Below are 24,215 nucleotides of genomic sequence, written 5' to 3' on the forward strand. Positions count from 1 at the left end.
TCGACAAGTAAGTCACAAAATCCATAGTAATGTTTTCCCACTTCCAAACTGGAATATCTAGCTGCTGCAATAGTCCACTAGGCCTATGATGGTCTATCTTCACTTGTTGACATGTAAGACATTTCCCCACAAATTTAGCTATGTCTCCTTTCATTCCACTCCACCAAAAGTGCTTCTTCAAATTCCTATACATCTTAGTGGAACCTGGATGAATAGAAAATGAAGAACTATGAGCCTCCTTCAATATTTCCTCACGAATCGTCAGGTCTACGGGCACGCACAATTTTCCACCCAACCATATCACACCCTCATCATCAACACGAAAATGTGTTTGCTTTCCACCTGCCACCTTGGATCTAATAGCTTCCAAACCTGTATCACTCTTCTGAGCTTCCTTAACCCTTGAAACAAGATTCGATTCCACTTTCAAATTTGCAATGCTACCACTTGATCCTCTAACATACAACTCAACACCCAAGCGCTCCAAATCTAAAATAAGGTGTGGCTGAGTAATGAGAGAGCAACACTCCCCAAGTTCTTCCTACTAAGAGCGTCTGCCACTATATTCGCCTTCCCTGGATGGTACTGAATATTTGCATCATAATCCTTAAGAAGTTCAAGCCACCTTCGTTGCCTCATGTTAAGCTCCTTCTGAGTAAAGATGTATTTGAGACTCTTGTGATCAGTAAAGATGTCACAAGTCTCTCCATAAAGATAGTGTCTCCAGATCTTCAAAGCAAATATGACAGCCGCTAACTCCAAGTCATGGGTAGGATAGTTCACCTCATAAGGTTTAAGTTGCCTAGAGGCGTAAGAAATCACTTTTCCATGCTGCATAAGAACACACCCCAATCCTCTCTTAGAAGCATCACTATAAACCTGAAAACCTCCACTTCCTGATGGCAACAAGTATTGGAGCAGACACCAACCTCTTCTTCAACTCTTGAAAGCTCTTCTCACGATCATCATTCCACTCGAACTTAATTCCCTTCCTCATTAGCTGAGTCAATGGCAAAGCTATGGAAGAGAAACCTTCCACAAAACGCCTGTAGTAACCTGCCAGACCCAAGAAACTCCTCACCTCCGTCACATTGCTAGGTCTGGGCCAATTAATAATAGCCTCGACTTTCGCATGATCTAACTCAATGCCCCTACCAGACACAATATGCCATAAGAATGCCACTTCCTCCAACCAGAATTCACACTTGGAAAATTTCGCAAACAACTTCTTCCCCCTCAAAATTTCAAGTACAGTACGTAAATGCTCCTCATGCTCCTCTCTGCTCCTACAGTATATCAAGATATCATCGATGAAGACCACCACGAATTTATCCAGATAATCATGAAAGACCCGATTCATCAAATCCATAAATACCGCTGGTGTATTTGTCAACCCAAAGGACATCACGAGAAACTTATAATGACCATAACGAGTGCAAAATACAGTCTTCGGAATATCCTCTTCCCTAACTCGTAACTGATGGTAACCTGATCTCAAATCTATTTTCGAAAAGTACTTCGCCCCTTGTAACTGATCAAACAAGTCATCAATGCGTGGCAAAGGATACCTGTTTCTGACAGTCACCTTATTCAACTCCCTATAGTCAATACACAATCTCATGGAACCATCCCTCTTCTTCACAAACAATACAGGAGCGCCCCACGGAGACACACTTGGCCTAATAAATCCCCTATCCAACAACTCCTGCAACTTCTCCTTCAATTCTTGTAACTCAAGTGGTGCCATTCGATAAGGCGCCTTGGAAATAGGCTCAGCACCTGGAACAAGTTCAATAGTAAACTCCACCTCACTATGTGGTGGAAAACCTGGTAGCTCATCAGGAAACACATCTGCATACTCTTTCTCAACTGGATAATCCTCGATGCGAGGTTCATCCTTCGATGTATCCTTCACGAAAGCAAGATAGCCATCATAACCATAGACAACAATTTACTCGCCTTTAGAGCAGAAATTAATTTAACCTCCCCTTTCGGCTGAGACCCTTGGTATACAAATTCTGGTTTATCTGCATCCCCAAAGATCACCCTCTTTCCTTGACAATCAATTATGGCACGATGTTCACTCAACCAATCCATGCCCAAGATAATGTCAAAGTCATACAGCTCCATCGGAAGCAAGTTAACCTTATAATTTTTATCTCCAACAGCTATCGGACACTCTCGATACACATCAGAAATAACAAGAGAATTCCCCAGCGGGGTAGAAATAGACATATAAGGATATAATAATGAAGGTGCAACGCCAAGATGACGAACAAATGATAAAGACACAACAGAATGGGTTGAACCAGTATCAAATAACACATAAGCATCACGTCTACCAACAAGAAGTGTTCCTGAAATGGTACCTGAATTAGCTGCTGCCTGATTTGCGGTCAATGCAAATACTCTGTCTGTAGGATTCTGCTGACTGCCACTACCACCGCCAGCTCCTCCTCCACCAGTGTTGCGTGACATTGTATAATCCTTTGCCATATGGGATATGCTACCACATAAGAAACAAGCCCCGGTCTGTCTGTAACAAGCTCTACCCGGCTGATGACCACCACATGTAGCACAAGGAGCCACTGGAATCATATTGGGGTTTCCCCCATACACTGAATAACGGCTCTGCCCCTGCTGACGATTCTTCCACTGCCTAGGCTGCTTCTATCGTTGAAACCGCTGATTCTGATTCTGACCAACATACTGATTCCAGCCGTGAAATGTCTGACCAACCCTATTCTAATTTTGTCCGCGCCACTATCCCTGCTGACCACTCTGACCTCCATACCACTGTCTACCCTGTGCAAAACCCTGATCATCTTTAGTCCTCTTACTACTACTGTTAGACCTGGAAGTCCTGAAATCTATGCGCTCCTTCTCAACATCCTTTACTGCATCAGCCACCTCTGCCACATTATCAAATTTAAAAGAAATTATGGAACCCCTCAGATGAGACTTCAACCTCCATTTAAATTTATCAGCCTGCTGCGCAGCAGTCCCTGTAACTGTCCCAGCAAATCCAACCAACCTTATAAACCTCGCCATATAATCAGTAATGCTCTCATCATGGTGCTGCGCAATAGAATGAAACTCCCTCAAATAAGCCTCCCTATCAGCATTAGAGAAGTACTGCTCATAGAACACCTCCTTGAATCCCTACCATTCCAAAGCCTTTGCATACTGCTCCCCTCTAGTAGCTTTCACTCCTCTCCACCATATCTGAGCATCACCCTCCAACTTATACACAGCTAACCTCACCTTCTGAATCTCATCACAACCCAGTGCATCAAAAATCTTTTCGAGATGAACAATCCAATTTTCAGCATCAATAGGAGTCGGTGATGCACTAAAAGAGTCTGGTTTCTGCTTCACAAACCTCTCCAACCATACAAACGGCTCCAGCTGATGGCCCTGACCATTCTGATTCTGATTCCCGGTGCCATTCTGATTTCCTCGTCCATTATGGTTTCCATCGCCATTCTGATTTCCTTGTCCATTCTGATTTTCCTCGCCATTCTGATTTCCTTGGTTTGCCAATGCCTGCTGTACAGCCTGAGCCACTGCTTGCCCTATCATCTCAGTAAGCTGAGCGGGGTCAATATGAAAAGGATCACGTCTAGGAGGCATCTACAATATAAGATAGCGAACGAATGAAGATTACGAGAATAAATATGATGAAGCAGTTATAAACAGATTTTAGAATGATGAAGCAGAATTAAATGATAAGGAGCAGAATGAAACAAAATTAAATAGAACACCCATCCTATCGTCTACCCAAACTCACAGGTCAACCTAAGTAGGTTTTCTACAAGAAAGAACCTGGCTCTGATACCATCTCTGTAACACCCCCTTCTTTAAATAGAAGGGATATATTACTTAAAATCCAAAAACCTGCAAACAAAGCACTAATATATTTCTAAATAATAATTAAACAGTCTGAAATCTCCAAAATATTATTAAATCTCCAAAGAGTCTAAACCAATAATATAAATATTGAAATCTATAAATAAATAATTAAGTCTAGATACTGATAAAGTCCGAAATCCTAATCAGTAAATGGGGTAGCTCTCCATCACACAGTCCCAGATCCCCCTAAGCACCTACCAGAAAAAGAATACAACATTAGCCAAATGCCCAGTACGGATTTGGATTACAGTTTATAAATCAAGAGATCATAAATAAATAATCATCAATTTATAATAAAACGACAATTTTAAAAATAAATAAGGCTGAAACAACGAGGGGTTAGGATATTTCATACCGAGATCAGAACATATACAAATACACACATCATAGGGTACCTAATGTGTGCAACAGAATGGATAACGTGTACGGCATATACAACGTCACCATAAATCAAATCACAAATCAAACTCTGGGTGCACCCACGTATCCTGAACAAATATCAAATGCGCAAAAGCTCCTCCCAAGAGCTAACAGAAGGATACGCCGTGACCAATCACACTGTCACGGAAGTGTCATGTCACTGGTGCCGCAATGACATGGTTGTAGTACCCCTACAGCTGGTTAACTCGGTATACCCTATATCTCTAAGGGTTCAAATAAAAATATTCTCGCAAATTTAAAATTACTTGAGACAATTAATTTAAATTTCTAAAACAGAGGGTGTCATAGATAAATTTTAAAAACCGCATAAACAGATATTTAAAATTTCCAAATCAATTTTTTTAAAACAATTTTCGGAAGTCAAAAAAAGTTAAATCAAATATTAAATGAGCAAGATACAGAAGAACTGAACGAATCAAATATTTCTAAATGCTAACAGGAGTAGCGCTGAATAAAAAGGGGACATAATCCGTACCTTAAATATCGCAGCTAAAATACTAATAAAATCCAGACACGATCCTCTAAATTCCAAGGCCCCGATCTAGATAACAGAATTAATTATATTAATTGGTATGCATTCATTTAATTTATGCAACCACCACGAGCAATCCTCACTATTAAATATTTATAAACTTTATTTTTGCAACTAATATTATTATTCGTAGCTCTAGTATAATATAAGCAACCAAATTAAGAAAATGACTGTTATGCATCACATGACCATAAACTTCACTTTGACCAATAAACAATTGCTTTGAGATTTATATAATAACAAATTATTATATAATAAAATATAGCAGCTAGTTTTAGATGTCCATCATAGCTTCCATATGACCTTGACATTAGGTGAAATACAAAGACCATATGCATGCACATAATATATATATAAAAAAAATTGAACCTAACTAATCACATAGAGCAACTAAAGATATTACTCATTTTATTAACTTAAAGTCAAAAACGTGAATTAGGCTAAAGTCTAAAAATTGAATTAAAACAAACAAAATTACATTGGAATTAAGAGACATGGTCATGGACAAGGAAAACAGAGCAACAACCACATATACTGGGATTATTAGAGCTAGTACACTAGTAATTAATATTTAATTATAACATAAACCATGAATTTAGTGATACATAAATCCAGTGATGGATTATACTTAACCACATACGTAAATAAAATATATTAAGAACTAACATATAAAAAAAATGTCAAACTAATTTCAATTAATAAATCGTAAACATAATTTTAAAATAAATAACACACAACACAACATAAGAATTATATGTAATTGTTGACTTCCTGCGGGTTAGTAACACAACTAGCATACCATCATGGTGTTAAATATTATAAATTTTTATTTCATAGCAGAATCATGTATATAAATATTATATAACAAAAGGGAGCAACAAGTAACAAAGTATGGCTAATTTTGAATGTAAAACTCAGAAGATGAAATCAATGTATTTGACACAAATAACACATGCCATATGTATATTAATTGTAAACGTGACACACCAATGCATACAAATAAGTAGTTAAAGAATACCTTCTACTACTACTACTACTACTACTACTTCTACTACTACTACTACTACTACTACTACTACTACTACTTCTACTACTACTACTACTACTACTACTACGACTACTACTACTACTACTACGACCACTACTACTACTACTACGACCACTATTTGTTAGTTTTAAGGACCCAGACTTGCTTGGATCACTTGCTTGGATCCTTGGCCTTTTTAAGTTTGTTAGCATTTGCAGCGGATTTAGTTTCAGAGTGTATGCTAACATGCTTTTTATCAGACTTTATATCATACTTTGCATCAGAATTTACACTATAAGGAATTACACTAACTTTCTTTAAAGAAGGTTTTATTTGATAATAATCATAGTACAAACTATGGTATTCCTTACAAGTATAAATAGAATGCCATAAACTACCACAATGAAAACAAGGATTTTGTGGTTTAAACCTAACAGACTGACTCTTAACTCCTGATCTAGGAGGTAAAGAGTTTATATCTTTATTTTTCCTGCAAAAAGAAGCAAGATGGTTAGAGTTTCCACAATTATAGCATTTCTTTCTAGGAGCATTATGAACAGGCATATAATTATTGCTTTTATTCACACCTTCCTTTCCATTCCTATTTTTCCTAGCTTCCTTTACCTTGTTCACATTTTCAATCTATTTCACCTTATACTTAAGCTGCTTCTTTGTCATTAAGACAATGTTTACTACAGTTGGTTTATCATGTTTTAATTTGTTAGAAGTTGACTTTTCTTTGACTTCTGTTTTAGAGTCTTTCATCTTTTCAGATTTTGACTTGTCAGAATTGACACAAACTTGACAGGATTAACTTTAGGCTTTTCAACTTTCTTGGTAAAGTTTGGTTTAGATGACACGGTTTCCTTTTTTTCTTTATCATCTAGGTAACCTAGTCCTTCTTTCCAATTTCCATTTTCTATTTTCTGAGTTGTTCTTCCAGAGTTAGTCCAAGTTTTGATTATCTCCTTTTCCTTTTCCAGTTCAGATTTAAGAGATTTATTCAATTTTAGTAGTTCATCTCTAACATACAAAGCCTCATCTCTTTCTTTCTGAGTTTGATGGAATATAACTAACTCTTTTTCTAAGTAGTCATTTCTAATTTTAAGAGCAAGACTTTCAGATTTTAATCTTTCATATTCTAAAGTTTGATCTCTAAAACTAATGAACATGGTTTTAAGATATAATCTTAGCTCAGAAATATCATCAGTATGAAAAGCAAGAGTTGAATGAGGTACCTTCAATTTAGCAGTTCCAGTACTGTTATCAATATTTGCCATCAAGGCATAGTTCACCTCTTCTTCAGAATCTGAAGTGTCTGCGTAATTTTTCTTCTTTGTGTTAAGTACCTGGCCTTTATCACTTTTTCCTTTCTTGCAGTCAGGAGAGATGTGGCCACTTTCACCATAATTGTGGCATTTGACATTTGAGTTGTCTCCTCTGTCAGACTTTCCTGCTTTGCCTTCAGACTTTCTGAACCCTTTCTTTTCAGAACTTCCACCTTTCCTGGAATACTTCTTGCCCTTTCTGAATTTCTTGTAGGCTATCTTTGTGATACCCTTCACCATAAGAGCACACAGTTGCATCATCTCTGCATCAACATCCACTTCAGATAAATTTTCAGATTCTGAATCATCATCATCAGAATATGATGACTCTGAATCAGACTATATGATGAGAGCCTTTCTTTTTCCCCTCTTTGAGACAATCACTTTAGGAGATTCCTCCTCAGCTTTAAGTGCAACTGTCTTTGACTTTCTTCCATGTCTTTTGATCCTTTGATCCATCTCAAGTTCATGAGTCTTGAGCATACCATAAATTTCATCAAGAGTAGTTTCAGCAAGGTCAAAGTTGTCTTTTATGGTAGTAGACTTCAAATCCCAATTTTCAAGACGAGCTAAAAGGAATTTTAGATTTGAATCTTCAAGATCATATTCCTTGTCCACTAGTGACAAATCATTTAAGAGTATGGAAAACCTGTCATATAAATCAGTTAATGATTCATTAGCTTTTGAATCAAAGTGCTCATACTCCTATGTGACTATTGTCTTCCTGTTCTTTTTGATGGCTTCAGTTCCCTGGCATCTTGTCTCCAAAGCATCCCATATTTCCTTCGCAGTCTTGCATCCAATTACACTGTTTGACATGACATTTTCAATTGCACTATGAAGTAAATGCCTTACCCTTGCATCATTGGCAGTAAATGAGATGTCTTCAGGTGTGTAATCACCTTTCTCCTTTGGTATCATCTTTGCTGGTTGATCAGCAACTGCAACAGAGAGCTTGGTAGGATTATATGGTCCATCATTAGTTCTATCAAGGTATTCTGGATTCGTGGCTTTCAGAAACATAGCCATCTTTACCTTCCATATAGGATACTCAGATGCTCTCAGTATGAGAACCCTAATACTCTCATATCAACTGTGTGTTTGATTGTTTTGAGTATCTTGAGTTTTGGTGGGCTTAGGTGGAGTTTGTGTTTCTTCAGACATGATTGTAAATTGGATCTCACTGTTTGTATATCAACAAAGAGGCTCTAATACTACTTGTTAGGTCACACAACACTATAGAAGGGGGTTGAATATAGTGTTTATACAATCAAATCGATTTACAACACAAGTATGTAACAATAATCAATTTTATTCAATATAATAAGATCTGTTATAAAGTAGGTTAAACTACTCTCTCAGTGATGAACAATATTACTAAGAGCTGCTAGGTTACAATGAATAATGTTCTCGTGAATGATAACACTTATAGTGTAAACCCTAAGCTGTGTTTATATAGTACAAAGTTACAAGATATCTTCTAATTGATATGGAATATAATTCTGTCTCCTAAAATATACCAATAAAATATTATCTTCTACAAGTCTTCTAGCTGTCCAACTCTTCATGCATATCTTCTTTTGTTTTAGTCCAGATCCTCTCCTGTAAATCAGCCGCATTCCTTATCTGAAGTACCCGCACTTAAGTCCTGATATAAATCCTGACGGCCTTAAGTTCTGATATAAGTTCGGACTTCAGTAAGTCCTGATTTCCAGTAAGTCCTGATAAGTCCTGATATTACGTTCTGAAACTAAACACAATGGATTAGACATGAAATCACAAATATATCTAACATAAACTTTTCAGGTTAGTCTTGAAACAGAACCCTAATTAGATACTTGATCAACTCCTGACGTTTCTCAGAACGTCTAACTTCTACCCCAATTGTAATAATCATTTATCTTATAGACACATGCATAACACATAACACATAATAAGATATAGATTTATAATCTTTATATCACCGACTATCTCTATACTTTACACTTAGCAAATAATCACCGATTCATATAATTCGACACCAAATTAACTCGAACCTATACTATATACAAACATATTCATTTATCTTCCGAGAATCGGGCATGACGTGTTCGTGACCATGCCTACCCTTATCATAACAACCAATCCACAGCAATCAATCACAATCAGTCACAACTGATTACACTTTATCACTTACTAGCATTTAACCTTTAACATGTCCATTATACTATAATCTAACGATCATCAATCATACACTTATCTTTATATGATTTATTGCAACAAGACTCACCAAAATGAGTTAAATTATAACACAAACTCACATGCACAAGTTCAACTCATAATTTTCTTAAAACCGAATAAAGTTCATATCTTTAAAGTTTTTAAAATTAAAAATCTTAACTTAATCATACTCAACTAATCACGTATCAATTCACATTCATTCGAATCTAAATTTGATTTCCAAATTAGTCGATGAACTAATAAAATGTCGAAACAAACTTGTAAAGTCAACATGCAACCACTCGAAATTATCATGCATAAACCGAATCCTAATTCGAAACCAAAACTCGTAAATAGATTCTTATCAATCAAATTCATCACATAATTTGAACAAAAAATGCATGGACTAAAATCATATCCACCGAATTTAACAAATAAACGGATCCAAATTTTTTTAAATAAAACAAAAAGTAAATTTCTTAAAAATCAACATAAAACAATCGAATGAGACTTTTAGAGGTTGGATAACTCGGGCATAGCATCATTGTTCACCGCCGACTCAACGGAATTCATCTCCGGTGGCGGCGGTTCTTGGTGGTGCCCTCGAAATCGAGGGTTTTCTACTCGAAAATCACCGATTTTGCTTAACAATCAACACCAACACATCACTTTTCACCAAAACCGAATCCAACAATCAACCTCAAGTCTAAAACTCGAACTAGGTTTGAGGGTTTCGATTTCAATCAACATAAAAATGACATGCGAGCTAAGAGAATGAAACTAGGAGTAAAACGAGACTCAACCCTGGTCTTGGATTCAAAAACAACCAAGAAATGAGAGAGAACGGAGAGAGATTGTAACGAGAGTCGAGAGAGAGAGAGAGAGAGACAAGAGAGTTCGAGAAAGAGGGAGAGAGACAACCGGGAGGAGAAGAAAAAATAAAGGAAGGGGGTGAGTATATATATGTGTGTGTGTGTGGCAGGGGCATTTTTGTCCTTGCACAAATAAAAACAAATTCTAATTCTTTTATGCAAACATTCTATATTTGCTTTTGAATAATAATATAAAATTACTTTTATAAACAAAAGGTGCCACAAATTATATTTTTAAATCAAAGAACATAAAATTAGTTCTCTCCCCATATTTTCAGAATAATTTTTGAGTGAACGAACTAATTACTACGGATTTTACAAATAAATCCCCAATAATAGAAAAAAACTCTGAAAAATCATTTTAAAATATCAAAACATCAAATTAAATCCAACTATCATTTTTGAAAAGTCTCTGGGATTATTATAAGGGGAATAAAATAAATTTCACACATTGATCATATTTTAATAATTTTATAAAATTATGTAAGGAACAATAAATCCTTATTTAAATCAAATAAATTATTTCAAAAATCTTTAAAAACTCGTGAATCATATATTCATACTCGTAATCATCAAATAACATATATTCACATAATAATAACCACCACAATTCATATTTATACTCCTTAGCACATGATTATCTTTTTAATTACTGACTACGCGAGTAATAATTACTCGATAAATCAATTAACAAAACAACTTTTTAATTATAAACTCAAATCACAGAGACACACAGAGGTCTTCACATTTATCACAACTTATTATAATTCTCAACTTTATTATTCCCAATCCTTCTCATTTAATCCATCATTTGAATGTGGGTCGCCCCCACCTAGGAAACTCTGTTTGAACTGCGTATAGGAATTATGCTTCATAAGCGTTGTTCATTTAAATATTTTCTTTTCTTTTTTTTAAAGAAAATTTTTCTTTTACAAATATTCAAAGACTTTTTATACAGTATTTTCTTTTGGTATAGAACATTTTAGACTCTTTCAGAATTTGATGGAATGTTTTTGAATTTTAAAATTGGCGGGCTTCCCGCCCCTCGATACCGGTAGGACAATGTTTTTGGGCCCAATTACCTTCTACAACCGGTGAGTGACCTGTTGGTGGAGGCTATACAAGGAGTGGAGTGTGAGTTCATTTCTCACACTTCACTCAAACAAAATCACTCTGGAAAAATCCTCTATCAATTTCCTCTACTCTTTGTTCACCGCAAGACGATTTTCCGGCGCTCCGCACCACCACGCCCCTTACCGCTTTCTAGGTTTTCTTTGAAGATTTCGTTTAAATCTTCATCTCCTTCAAGGTTTTCTGGATTTCAAGCATTCATCGCAAGATTATCAATGGCGGATTCAGACTTTTCCCTTTCTTAGCCTCCTCAGGCCGCTTCTCACCCCACTAGGGTTAACCGAGGTAAAAAATCTCTCGTTCATACTTCTGTAATTTCACTTAGGGATATTTTGACTGAATTTGGCCAAGCCTTCCCTAACATGCTTCATTTAGATGCATGTAATTATCCTTCTAGATATGATTCTGATTAAGTAGGTATTATACTCGTATATTTGGTATTTCCGCTCCCTATAGGGCTGAGCCCCCCGGCCTAAATGACAGGGCTTATTACTCTAAGCCCGGGACTATTCGTATCTATAAAGAAACTATTTATGCGGGCTTTCATCTTCCCCTCACCCTTTTGTGTTTTGTTTGTTGGCCGAAACCCGTCTATGTCCAATTCAACTTACTCCAGAAAATGTGATAAGAGTCACACAAGAGAAACTATAATTGGTGATCCTAATGCCGGAGTGAGGACTAGAAGTGCCACTGTAAATGAATGCCTACATGCATGCTTTCTTTCTCAAATTAAACTTAAGAAAAGTGAAGAAGCTCTACTTGACCCTGATTGGATAACTGCTATGCAAGAAAAGCTAAATCAATTTGAAACAAACAAAGTTTGGGAATTACTTTCTGCACTATGAAACATAAGCATCATTGGAACAAAATGGGTGTACAGAAAAAAATGGATGAAAATGGTGTTGTAACTAGAAACAAAGCAAGACTGGTTGTCAAAGGCTACTCACAAGAAGAATGGATTGACTATGATGAAACTTTTACTCCAGCTGCAAGACTTGAAATATTAAGAATTTTCCTTGCATTTACTGCACTCTTAAATTTCAAGGTGTATCAAATGGATGTGAAAAGTACATTCCTTAATAATGAACTAGAAGAAGAAGTTTATGTGCAATAGCCTCTTGGCTTTAAAGATCCAAAATTTCCAGATTTTTCTTACAGACTTTTGAAGGCTCTCTATGGATTGAACTAAGTACCCAGATCATGGTATGACACTCGATCAGAATCTCTAATAAAAAAATGGATTCACTAGAGGTATAATTGGCGAAACTCTATTTTATAAGCAGCATAGTGATGACATTATCTTAGTTCAAATCTATGTGGATGATATCATCTTTGGTTCTACTAATGAGAAGCTGTGTCAAAGATTCTCAAAACTCATGCAAAGTGAATATGAGATGAGCATGATGGGAGAACTAAATTACTTTCTTGGTCTTAAAGTTAGTCAAAGAAGTGATTGAATTTTCATCAGTTAAACTAAGTATGTCCAAGATCTTTTGAAGAAATTTGGAATGATGGATTGTTCACCTGCTTCCACTCTTATGTCTACAGCTACCAAATTGGATGAAGATAAAAAAGAAAGAAGTGTAGACATATCAAGTTACATGGAAATGATTGGATCTTTACTTTACTTGACTACAAGTAGACCAGACATCATGTTTGCTACATATCTGTGTGCAAGATTTCAAGTAAATCCTAAAGAACCACATCTAATGACCGTCAATATGATTTTCAGATATTTGAAGGGAATACCAAACTTGAGATTGTGGTATCGTAGGAGAACTGGTTTTGAAGCTATTGGATACAAAAATGCATATTTTGCGGGATGCAGGGTAGACAAAAAGAGTACAAGTGGAAGCTATCAATTCCTTTGTCAAAGACTTGTATCATGGTACAGTAAAAAATAAGTTGTTGTGCTCAAGTGCTTTGGATTTTCACAGCTGAGGCTGAATATATAGTTGTTAAAAGTTGTTGTGCTCAAGTGCTTTGGATTAGAAATTAACTAATGAATTATGACCCAGTGTTACAAAAGATTCCAATCATGTGTGACAATACTAGTGCAATATCTATTATTGCTAAGCAGTTAATCATTCTAGAACTAAGCACATTGATTCAACACAAAATGGGTTAGCTGACATTTTCACTAAACCTTTGGATAAAGTAACTTTCACTAGACTTGTAAGTGAAATTGATATGGTAAATTCTTCATTCCAAAGGCAAGAACTCAACTAACATGTTACAACATATTAATTTTTGATAAATCAAAATAAATTTGATTTTAATAAGAATTAACTAGAATATGATTTATAAATATTTCAGAACTCTCTGTATATTTATTTATCAAAATAAATCTAACTTGGAATTTTTTGTAATTCTAAGAAAAACTGTCCAAATATTAGTTCACATTGTTAATATATGAAATTGATATAAGACAGGTTCAAGAAAGATCAAAAGTATGTAGAGAACTGAGTTCTTGATAAGTCTAAATGACTTGTCGATAAGTCACTAATTGACTTCTCGATAAGTCTTTTTCATGACTTCTCGATAGATTTCTCGACAAGTCTTTTTATGACTTCTCGACAAGTATTGTAGAGATCTCGATATACATATCGATATAGAGTTCTACAATTCAAATTTTAGACTTCTCGATAACTTAGAACTGAAACAATTTAATTCAGTAAATTATTTCAGTAAAATACTTTTGATATAAGATCAATTCTAATTTTATGTTGAATTATTCAATATAAATTAGAATAATTTAGTCCAACAAGAACAAATTGGGTATTTGAACAACATCTCGATAAGTCACTATCTAGTTCTCGATAACGGTCAAGAAAGTGACATCTCAACATGATATCTCTACAAGTCATGTGACTTCTCTACAAGTATTTTCAACCATTCATTCTTATATTGTCGATAAGTCACATCTCTACCCTATAAATACCCAGACATCTTGACATAACCCCTCTTTACATTTTCGAGATCTCAATTCGCCTAAACACTGCAATTTTTCTCCACTCTCAAACTTTTTGAGCTTTCTCTCTTTCAAACACTCTTACCTACTTAAATTAAAATCCAAACCAGTTGGATAAATTCATTTTAAATTTTGAATCAGATATCAAATAGATTCACTATACGCGGGACTAATCTTATTTTTCGAAAGAGAAATGCTACAGTCCCTGAAAGCGTTCCCGAAATGATTCTTAAATGATAGTTGTCATAGTTTTATTTGTTATTCTCCCATCAATAAAATGGGCCCCGGTGTATATGAATCCCACTAATAAAATAATGGCACATGTTATTTGAAAAAAAATTATGATTTTTTTCGAGTTATGTAGCATTTGCTCTTTTCGAAAACCTATAGATTCTGATTAAATTAACTGGTTAAAAGGCTATTTTATCACTGAAGTGACTAACAAATTTTAACTGGTATATCGAGTGAAAAAACTTTCACGAATCACTAACTAATTACAAATTTTCAAACATGTCATTCTAAGTTAGCCTTATTAACTATTTAACAAAAGTTTTTTTATTTAATTTCTTTGAAAAAGATTGAAAAAAAAAGTTAAAGGAAAAAATCTGAAAAATCTGAAATAAATCCAAAATATCTTTTTAAAAAAATTCTTAAAATTCAAAGAGTTTGAAAAATCTGAAAAATATACATGAAAATATAAAATATATGACAAATTCAAATATTAAAATATAATATTAAAATTTACAAACACATGTAGCAATATTGAAATATTAAAATAAAAGCATTTTTAAATATTTTATATCTAAGCTGAGACAATATAAAAGTGATTCAAATTTTTTAGAATTTCCAGCGTATAAAAATTGAAAATTTTACTGCTTTTCGATTTTTTGGGGTTTTAGGACTTTTTATGCGGTTTTGAATTGTTTAAATAGATTTTTCATAACTTATCAATTTTTTAATTTTAATTCATAACTTTTTATTTGTTTTTTTTTAATTCTTCGTTAAATAAGAGCTGATGAAGGGTGGGCTATTTATAAGTTTTTACGACCAATTTAAAATTATCGGCCATTTTAGTGATAAAATAGCCCCTTCCCCCTTAAATTAACGGCCCGATTCATTTTTAGAAGAAATACTGTAATAATTTCTTAAATCCGGGTCGGGCCCGGTTTTCTGCGTTAATACAAAACCTCTCTCTCTCACGCAAGCACTGAGCCAAACCTTAACCGGTATGTTCTCCATTTTTATCCCTGTAAATCTTATACAATTAACCTTCTATTCTTGTTCCTAATTATATCTACGTCCCCTTTTCTCTAAATAATTAGTATATGTTTTATGAAAAGGATGTTAATTGTTATAAAACTCAATTTTCTTGACATGGGTCATTGCTAAATATGTATAATGTGTGTGCTTAATGGCACAACTATTAACAAAATCAACCCTTTTGCATAATCATCTTGTCAAGAACTGTTCTTTAGCTATTAAAGTTTCAATCCTTACTTCAGTTTTTGCAAAAGAATTCAAGATTATTCATGTACCATGTGTAAAATATAGATACCCTTTGTCTTTTTGTTCAAATTTTAGCTGTACAAGTAGTAATTCAAAAAGGGTATGGTGGGAAAGTTCTTCTCAGATCATTATGTTGAGGAATCTTGAAATTGCTTTGAAAAATCATAAATTGGATGAGGCGTGGGATTCGTATAAAGGGTTTAGGAAATTATATGGGTTTCCTGAAAAGAATGTGATGAGTAAGCTTGTCACTGAGTTGTGTTACTCTTCTGATACTAAGTGGCTTCGGAGAGCTTGTGCTTTAGTTTTTTCGATTCCGAAAGGGAAATTGGATTGGCTTCGTCCGTGTTTGTTGACTAATTTGTCGCTGGCATTGGCAAGAGCTCAAATGCCGCTTGATGCCTCTATGATTCTTAGAGTGATGCTTGAGAAAGAGCGGTTACCTGAGGTGGATGCGTTAGGGTTGGTAATTCTTCATATGGTGAATACGGATATTGGGATGTATTTGGCGTCGAATATATTGTTTGAGATTTGTGAATGTACGGACACGTCCGCTGGTGAAAATCGAGTAAAGCTTGATACTGTGACTTTTAATCTTGTTCTTGATGCTTGTGTGAGGTTTGAATCATTTTTGAAAGGTCAGCAGATTATTGAGCTAATGGCAAAAGTAGGGGTTGTAGCTGATGCACATACCATCTCTGCAATCGCACAGATTCACGAGATTAATTATCAGAGGGATGAGCTGAAGAAATTTAAAGATCACATCGAGAAGGTTTCATATCGTTTTGTTCGTCATTATCGACAGTTTTTTGACAGTCTGCTGAACTTGCATTTGAAATTTAGTGATATGGATTCTGCTTGTAGATTGATAATGGACATGTATAAATATCAGGAGTCTATTTCTTGTCAAGACAATACAACGAAACCACAAAACCCTTGCCTTGTTTCGATTGGTTCACAAAATCTCAAAAGCGGGTTGAAATTACAAATTTTACCTCAGTTGCTACCAAAGGATCAGATTGTCAAGGTTGAAGGGAAGCAGGAGCTTATTTTATATCAAAAAGGTAAACTTGTTCTTAGCAACAAAGCACTGGCTAAGATCATCAATGGATACAAGAGATCTGGAAGGATTAGCGACCTCTTAAAGCTTTTAAGTAGCATTCAGAAGAATGTTACTTCACTGCAAGGAGAAAATTTATGTTCGGGTGTTGTTGATTCCTGTATTCACGTTGGATGGCTAGAAACTGCTCATGACATTTTGGAGGATTTGGACTCAATGGGGGTGTCACTGGGAATGAATTCATATATATCACTTTTGAAAGCTTATTACGAACAACAGATGTTTAGAGAAGCAGAAGGATTGATTAAGCAAAGCCAGAAAGCTGGTGTCTTTGGAAATATGTCCAAGGAGAAGGTCTGCTCTACATTTCTTTCCCTTAACGAAAATAAAGCTTCATATTCAGAGGCAGTATCACGATGCAGTATGTCAGATTTGGCTGACTCTCTTGCCCGAGAAATAAGTCAAGAGCAAGAAGACACCTCCTTTGTGTTAAACGAACTCAACTCCTCTATCTACTTCTTCATGAAGGCGAATATGATTGACGACGCAATGAAGGCATACAGAAGAATGCAGGAGATGAGGATACATCCCACACAATTAACTTTCTTTACTCTGATTTCTGGCTATTCCTCTTTGAACATGTATCGTGAAATTACAATCATTTGGGGTGAAATCAAAAGAAATATGGAGAGTTGTAGTCTAGCACCTGACAGGGATTTATATGAGTTGTTACTGTATAATTTTATTCGCGGTGGTTACTTTGAAAGGGTGATGGAGATCATTAGTCACATGAAGGACCATAGTATGTTCATTGACAAATGGATGTATAAAAGAGAGTTTCTGAAATATCATAAGGATCTTTACAGGAACTTGAAAGTTTCCAATGCTAAAAATGAGGTCCAAAGTGATAGAATTGAATATGTCCAGGCGTTTAGAAAGTTAGTTGGTATTCGTTGACACGAAGAAAGTATTTTACTTGGAACTGTCTTCCAAATTATATTGATCAACCATTAGTGCTCCTCAAACAGCTTGTAAGTTGTTTAAGTTTTGAAAGATGTATTATCTTTTGTTGGTTTTCTTTGGTATTTAATCAGTTAATCTTCACCTGTGCATTTACATGCTGTTAATTTGACCTTTTTGTTATGTTGTTATACTGTTTCCACAACTTGAAAAGCAAACTTTAATGCAATATATTAACTGCTCTGCTGACTGTTGTTTCTTGATGCAGTCCGTTAAACTGAGGCTCAACATTTCTTATACCTGTCTATATTACACGGTCTGTTATTTCTCTGTCACCGTGTTAGTTCTACATTCTTCGTTACTGTGCTACCTTTGTGTATAAGCTGTAAAGGATGTTATTGTCCGTCTAGGGAATCAGCGAACAAGGACATAATGATATATACTCAAATATGTAAGTACCCAAGTATACAATGTGAAAATTATAAAATGTTGCTTGACAAATAACAAATAGGACAATTGCAAAGAGACCATAATCAAATTAGTCTGAAAGATACTACTCTTTGCTCACTGTCTGTCAATAAGAAACGAGTTCTTGATGAATATCTTTTGCCAGTACGCTAGAAGTGACTCCTACTGGGTCCCCTAACTTTCTTTTGATATTGATTTCACCCGAACCATTGCTGATTACAATGCCTAACATTGTTTTTTCCTACTGAGTCCTCTAACTTGCTTTTGATATCGATTTCACCCAAACCATGGTCGCTACTCACGATGCCTATCATTTGATTTTGTTGTAATTTTTATGCCATAGTTTAAAAAATGAAGAGCTCGCCGAGCAACGGGAAAAATAGAGATCCAACCTGTAATCACAAGGGCCAAACTACAAAAGCGAGTTTTATTCCACTGCTCCATCCCCCCTGTATATTCGATTAGAGGCACAAATTGGGAAACAGGCCAATGCCTTGGTTTCATCAAGCTGATGGCAATTTTTGTTTAAATAAACATTTTAAGATATACGACCCTCTCGTTTACAAGTTCTAGGAGGCTTAATGAATCTCTTATTTACATAAAACTCATGGAAAACATCAATTCATCAATTTGTTTGTGTACAGTTACCTTTCTATTTTGCACTTATAGGCTGTAGCCATTACCGACATTTGGGCTTAACTGAGACTTCTTCTTTAATAGTCTGATTTCCCCTTGTAAGGCGAGTAAAAGGAAGTGACTTGATCGAACCTGTAATAATTATTGCCACTTCTATTAATATATTGAGTGAAGAAACTATGATATCTATTTCGGGTAATATTTCCTGTCTCACTATTCAACCCCCATAACTTATCTTTGTGAAAGCACATATTTCAGTTCTCCAGCTACAAATTACGATCCCCCAATCCAAAAGTTATAACTAATATGCTTTTAAGCTGAACTCTATAGCTTTGGAATATTTAATCTCAGTCTGATTTCAAGGTCGATTATCAGAACTAGTTCGACCTCTCTTAGTTTGGACTGAATTTTAATTCTTCCATTCCAGTTAAGTGGTCCACACTCCACATCTCTCACAGTTTGTCTTATTCTCACAGCGGTTTGCATATTACCATCTCATTATAAGTTATTACGTTTAAATTAAGCCAATGCTGATTATTAAAGCAATTTAAAAAAAAAAAAATTAAGCCAGTGCTTCGTCTTTGAATTGTGGATTTTCTTCTATAGCACTGGAATTAAGCGATGTCTTTAAATACTCTGATTTGTTTTAAGTCGTACTGTAGTATTTATTTATGACTTATTACGTATTAGTTTGCTAAAATTTGTTTTGTATTTAAATTTGGGTGTAGATCTCGATGGTTGGTGGATGATAGTTTTTATTGCTAAGAAACTTTTATACTTTCATTCATTGTATTCTGTCAGGATATTTGTTATCTGAAATATTTTCTCTGGATATTTGAAATCCAGATTCTTTAATACCAAACAAGTTTTGAATTAACAGTTGCAAAATAATTCAGCATGTGTGATGCAGGACAAGGTATTGAAACAATTAAGTGATAGATATTTGAGGATTAACCGCAGAAAATCCACGCCTAAGGTGATCAAACTGAAGAAGAATCACTACCCCCTAGGATTTCTCAACAGCAGAAGAGAGGTTTGTTAGGATCGCAACCCATAACAAGAGAGAAACAATTCTCAATTCAATGATCAATCAATTCTCTCTATAATAAAAGATTACATTAGCTTATATAGCCACGTACGAGTAAATCCTTAAACTTAGTCACCAGGTAAAGATCTTCTAATAAAGGAAACAAATCCTTTCTTATTCTCTATCATAATCTAGAATATTCCTAAATCTATAATATAAATCAATGTGCAATGTAATGTATTATGTATTTATGTATGGCTGCATTTGATGTTGTAATGCTTCTCCTGAACTGTGCTTTACTGTTTGCGTTTTACTTCTTCTCAGTAAAAACTTTGGCATAGAAGAGCTTTAATTGGTGTTAATTACCCGAAAACAACACATAATATATCAGGGACTAGTTAATTTACCGATATATCTGATCTAGATGTTCATTGCCATGGACATTGGATAAAAGTCCGATGCTATATTAGTTTGTAAAAATTAAAAATAAAAATTCCATACTACCCCTTGCCCAAGAACCCTTATATATATATATATATGCCTTCAGTACTTCCCAAATTTCATACTCCAGAAGAGGACCAATACAAATCTGTTTTTTTTTTAAAATCATGTTTGATTATTATTACTGGGTGTTTATGTAGTAATTAAGTTTTGATCGTGGAACTGCTGCTCTTGGCATATGTTGTTTAGGTAAAACTTGAGGATAAATAAACATGAGAGGTTTCAGTAGATTAATCCAGGAGTTCCCTAAGTCCTTCCATAAGGAGGTGTTAATTTATAGGGATCTTTTAAATTTTCTGTAATGCTTATGGTTTGCATAAGAAATGTTTTCTTAGGTTTAATTATATTTTAAAGTCTGGCAAGTAGTTTCGTGGAGTAAGCAAGGTGTTGTAACCTCTCTCTCTCTCTCTCTCCTCTCTCTCTCTCTCTCTCTCTCTCTCTCTCTCTCTCTCCTCTCTCTCTCTCTCTCTCTCTCTCTCTCTCTCTCTCTCTCTCTCTCTCTCTCTCTCTCTCTCTCTCTCTCTCTCTCTCTCTCTCTCTCTCTCTCTCTCTCTCTCTCTCTCTCTCTCTCTCTCTCTCTCTCTCTCTCTCTCTCTCTCTCTCTCTCTCTCTCTCTCTCTCTCTCTCTCTCTCTCTCTCTCTCTCTCTCTCTCTCTCTCTCTCTCTCTCTCTCTCTCTCTCTCTCTCTCTCTCTCTCTCTCTCTCTCTCTCTCTCTCCTCTCTCTCTCTCTCTCTCTCTCTCTCTCTCTCTCTCTCTCTCTCTCTCTCTCTCTCTCTCTCTCTCTCTCTCTCTCTCTCTCTCTCTCTCTCTCTCTCTCTCTCTCTCTCTCTCTCTCTCTCTCTCTCTCTCTCTCTCTCTCTCTCTCTCTCTCTCTCTCTCTCTCTCTCTCTCTCTCTCTCTCTCTCTCTCTCTCTCTCTCTCTCTCTCTCTCTCTCTCTCTCTCTCTCTCTCTCTCTCTCTCTCTCTCTCTCTCTCTCTCTCTCTCTCTCTCTCTCTCTCTCTCTCTCTCTCTCTCTCTCTCTCTCTCTCTCTCTCTCTCTCTCTCTCTCTCTCTCTCTCTCTCTCTCTCTCTCTCTCTCTCTCTCTCTCTCTCTCTCTCTCTCTCTCTCTCTCTCTCTCTCTCTCTCTCTCTCTCTCTCTCTCTCTCTCTCTCTCTCTCTCTCTCTCTCTCTCTCTCTCTCTCTCTCTCTCTCTCTCTCTCTCTCTCTCCTCTCTCTCTCTCTCTCTCTCTCTCTCTCTCTCTCTCTCTCTCTCTCTCTCTCTCTCTCTCTCTCTCTCTCTCTCTCGCTCTCTCGCCCCCTCTCTCTCGCTCTCTCGCCCGCTCTCTCTCTCTCTCGCTCTCTCTCGCTCTCGCTCCCTCCCTCCCTCCCTCTCTCTCGCTCTTGCTCTCCCCCGCTCTCTCTCCCTCCCCCTCCCTCCCTCTCCCCCTCTCGCGCTCCCTCTCCCTCCCTCGCTCGCTCGCTCCCCCTCCCTCGCTCCCTCCCTCTCCCTTCTCGCTCTCTCTCCCTCCCTCCCCCCCTCTCTCTCTCGCTCCCCCTCCCTCCCTCTCTCCCTCTCTCTTCTCCCTCTCTCTCCCTCTCTCCCCCCCCCTCTCTCTCGCTCCCCCTCCCTCCCTCTCCCTCTCCCTCTCCCTTCTCGCTCTCTCTCCCTCTCTCCCCCCCCCTCTCTCTCCCTCTCTCCCCCCCCCTCTCTCTCTCTCTCTCACCAGGACAAGAATCAACCACTTTAAAACGCAAATTTGAATCACACACAAAGTAATCTGGCCAGGGACTGTAATTTGACCACTTCAAGAAGCAAAGGCCGGACTGGTCTAGTAAGGTCAAGCCTCTTACGGATGATTGTTGAGAGGCCTTAATTGATCATATGGAAGAAAAGACTCACCTTATAATATGTTCTGAATTTATGAAGGCTCAATTTGCTATATATTTGCAGGAGATACCAGTATTTTTTAAAAGGAGATGTCAGGACTTGGAGGAAGCTGATTGTGTCTTCTAATGCAGCCGAGGTATGAAATTCTGTTATATTGTCCCAGTTCTGCATTTAACCAGATTTCTTTCCTAACTAGCCTGTGTGAGGAATAAGCTAGAGTACCAGAGAGTTCATGAGAAGGCTTAGTCTGTAGCATATTTTCATGATTGATTCTAGCGACTGGCTTGCTATGCCAGTTCTGTAGCTGGTACTGATGTTGAAGATTATGGTCTTTAAGTGCCCTCTGAAACCTTTGATTCACCACTGTGTTACCGCCAATAGGTATACCTTTATAGATGACTTGGTTATGTAGTATGTAAAACGTCTGTAGGCTGTTTAAAACTCTTTGTATTTTGTAGTTTGTTTCTGTGTGTTTATAGGCCGAGCTTTTGGTGGAAAAATTTGAGTTACGTAAACTTTAAAGGCCCCTTGAGAACAAGATTATGGTTTTGATGCCATTTTAATGGTTATTTCACAAATTTGGTCTCTGAATAAGCCACAAAAATACATTATTTTAGAAACTTTAGCAAAAAAAAGAACTGGGTCAATACGAATATACTTTTATTCAGTCAGCCAATGCCAATTATACAGTAATGTTTCAGCTAAACAGAGAATATACAGTAATGTATCCTGGACTAAAAATAAAAAAGAAGTTGGCCATATGCCCATATCTAACCAGTGACAACTTAAAAGGTAACCAAATCCTTTGCACTAAGTCAGCAACTCTTAAATTCATTTTCCTAACTGGATCCACGTTGGTGTCCTCATTCCATCAGCAAGCGTGTCTGGCTTCCTGCACCATATGCCGTCTCAGGAAACAATGCTGTAGAATGCACATCATCCGCGATTTGATCACAATTAACTGTTATAATCTTCATTTTGGATTCTAATTCAACTTGTACCGATGCCCCTTTGACGTCCTTAACTCTTCCTTTGTAGCCCTTGTAGGGACCTAAATGAATTTTAATGTTAGTGCCAATTAGAGGGTGACGCTCTCTAATTTCACCTCCGCATCTTCCTCCAGAGTCTGATTGAGGCCGTCTAGGCATTATAGCAGGATATAGTGAAACACGAGTCGAAGTTCTGAGCTGCTGAAATTTTGATGCCAGTTCCCCGTTATCACTATTTGCATGTGATCCCCTAAAAACCATGCAAGACCGGGATCTGGCACAGATGAAACTAGCATGATGGAGATGGTAATGTTCGTGTATAAACAAGATATCTTTGTACATATGCTCAACACGTCCTTGCTTCCCCTTGCATGGACCCTCTAGAACTTTTACGACATCTTTTACTGATATGATGTTCTTCATCCTATCTTCTGCATAATTCTTTCTTTCAATCTTGTATTTGATCTCTCCGAATTTAGAAAGCACAAGTTCAGATCTCTCAGGCACTCCCTCGAGTACTTGAAAAGCTCCGTTTTTATACTAATGATTACATCGAAGCTATTGTTGTTAAGCAGCATTGGGTCATGAAGCTCAAATTCCCCAACTCTGGTTTTTCCAGATGCAACTTCGGAACTCTCCACAACATCAACAGAAAATACCTGCAGAATTTCTTTTGTTATATCAGAAACAATGTTGATCAGATGGCCTTCAACTATCAGAACAGTGCCAGTTTCACCTTCAGTTCTACCAGATATAACCTTTACATGGCAACCGGGTTCAAAGTA

The 24,215-nt window shown here is 36.4% G+C and overlaps 1 protein-coding gene across 3 annotated transcripts; it reads left to right on the forward strand.

The window, feature by feature from the left end:
* Positions 1-15,563: 15,563 nt before the first annotated feature.
* On the forward strand, positions 15,564-22,974 carry LOC141712285 (pentatricopeptide repeat-containing protein At4g17616). 3 transcript variants are annotated; one of them, XM_074515160.1, is made up of 2 exons: positions 15,564-18,010; positions 22,505-22,974. In XM_074515160.1, exon 1 carries the CDS (start codon positions 15,825-15,827, stop codon positions 17,934-17,936), a length of 2,112 nt encoding a protein of 703 aa, XP_074371261.1. In that variant the 5' UTR covers positions 15,564-15,824; the 3' UTR covers positions 17,937-18,010; positions 22,505-22,974. The 3 variants fall into 3 exon arrangements, with proteins under 3 accessions (XP_074371261.1, XP_074371260.1, XP_074371259.1); XM_074515159.1 differs by lacking the exon at positions 22,505-22,974 and adding an exon at positions 19,954-20,325; XM_074515158.1 differs by lacking the exon at positions 22,505-22,974 and adding an exon at positions 18,208-19,626.
* The last annotated feature ends 1,241 nt before the right edge of the window (positions 22,975-24,215 follow it).

The sequence above is a fragment of the Apium graveolens genome, chromosome 3 (genome assembly GCF_009905375.1).
Source record: "Apium graveolens cultivar Ventura chromosome 3, ASM990537v1, whole genome shotgun sequence".
NCBI classification, from domain to species: Eukaryota; Viridiplantae; Streptophyta; class Magnoliopsida; order Apiales; family Apiaceae; genus Apium; species Apium graveolens.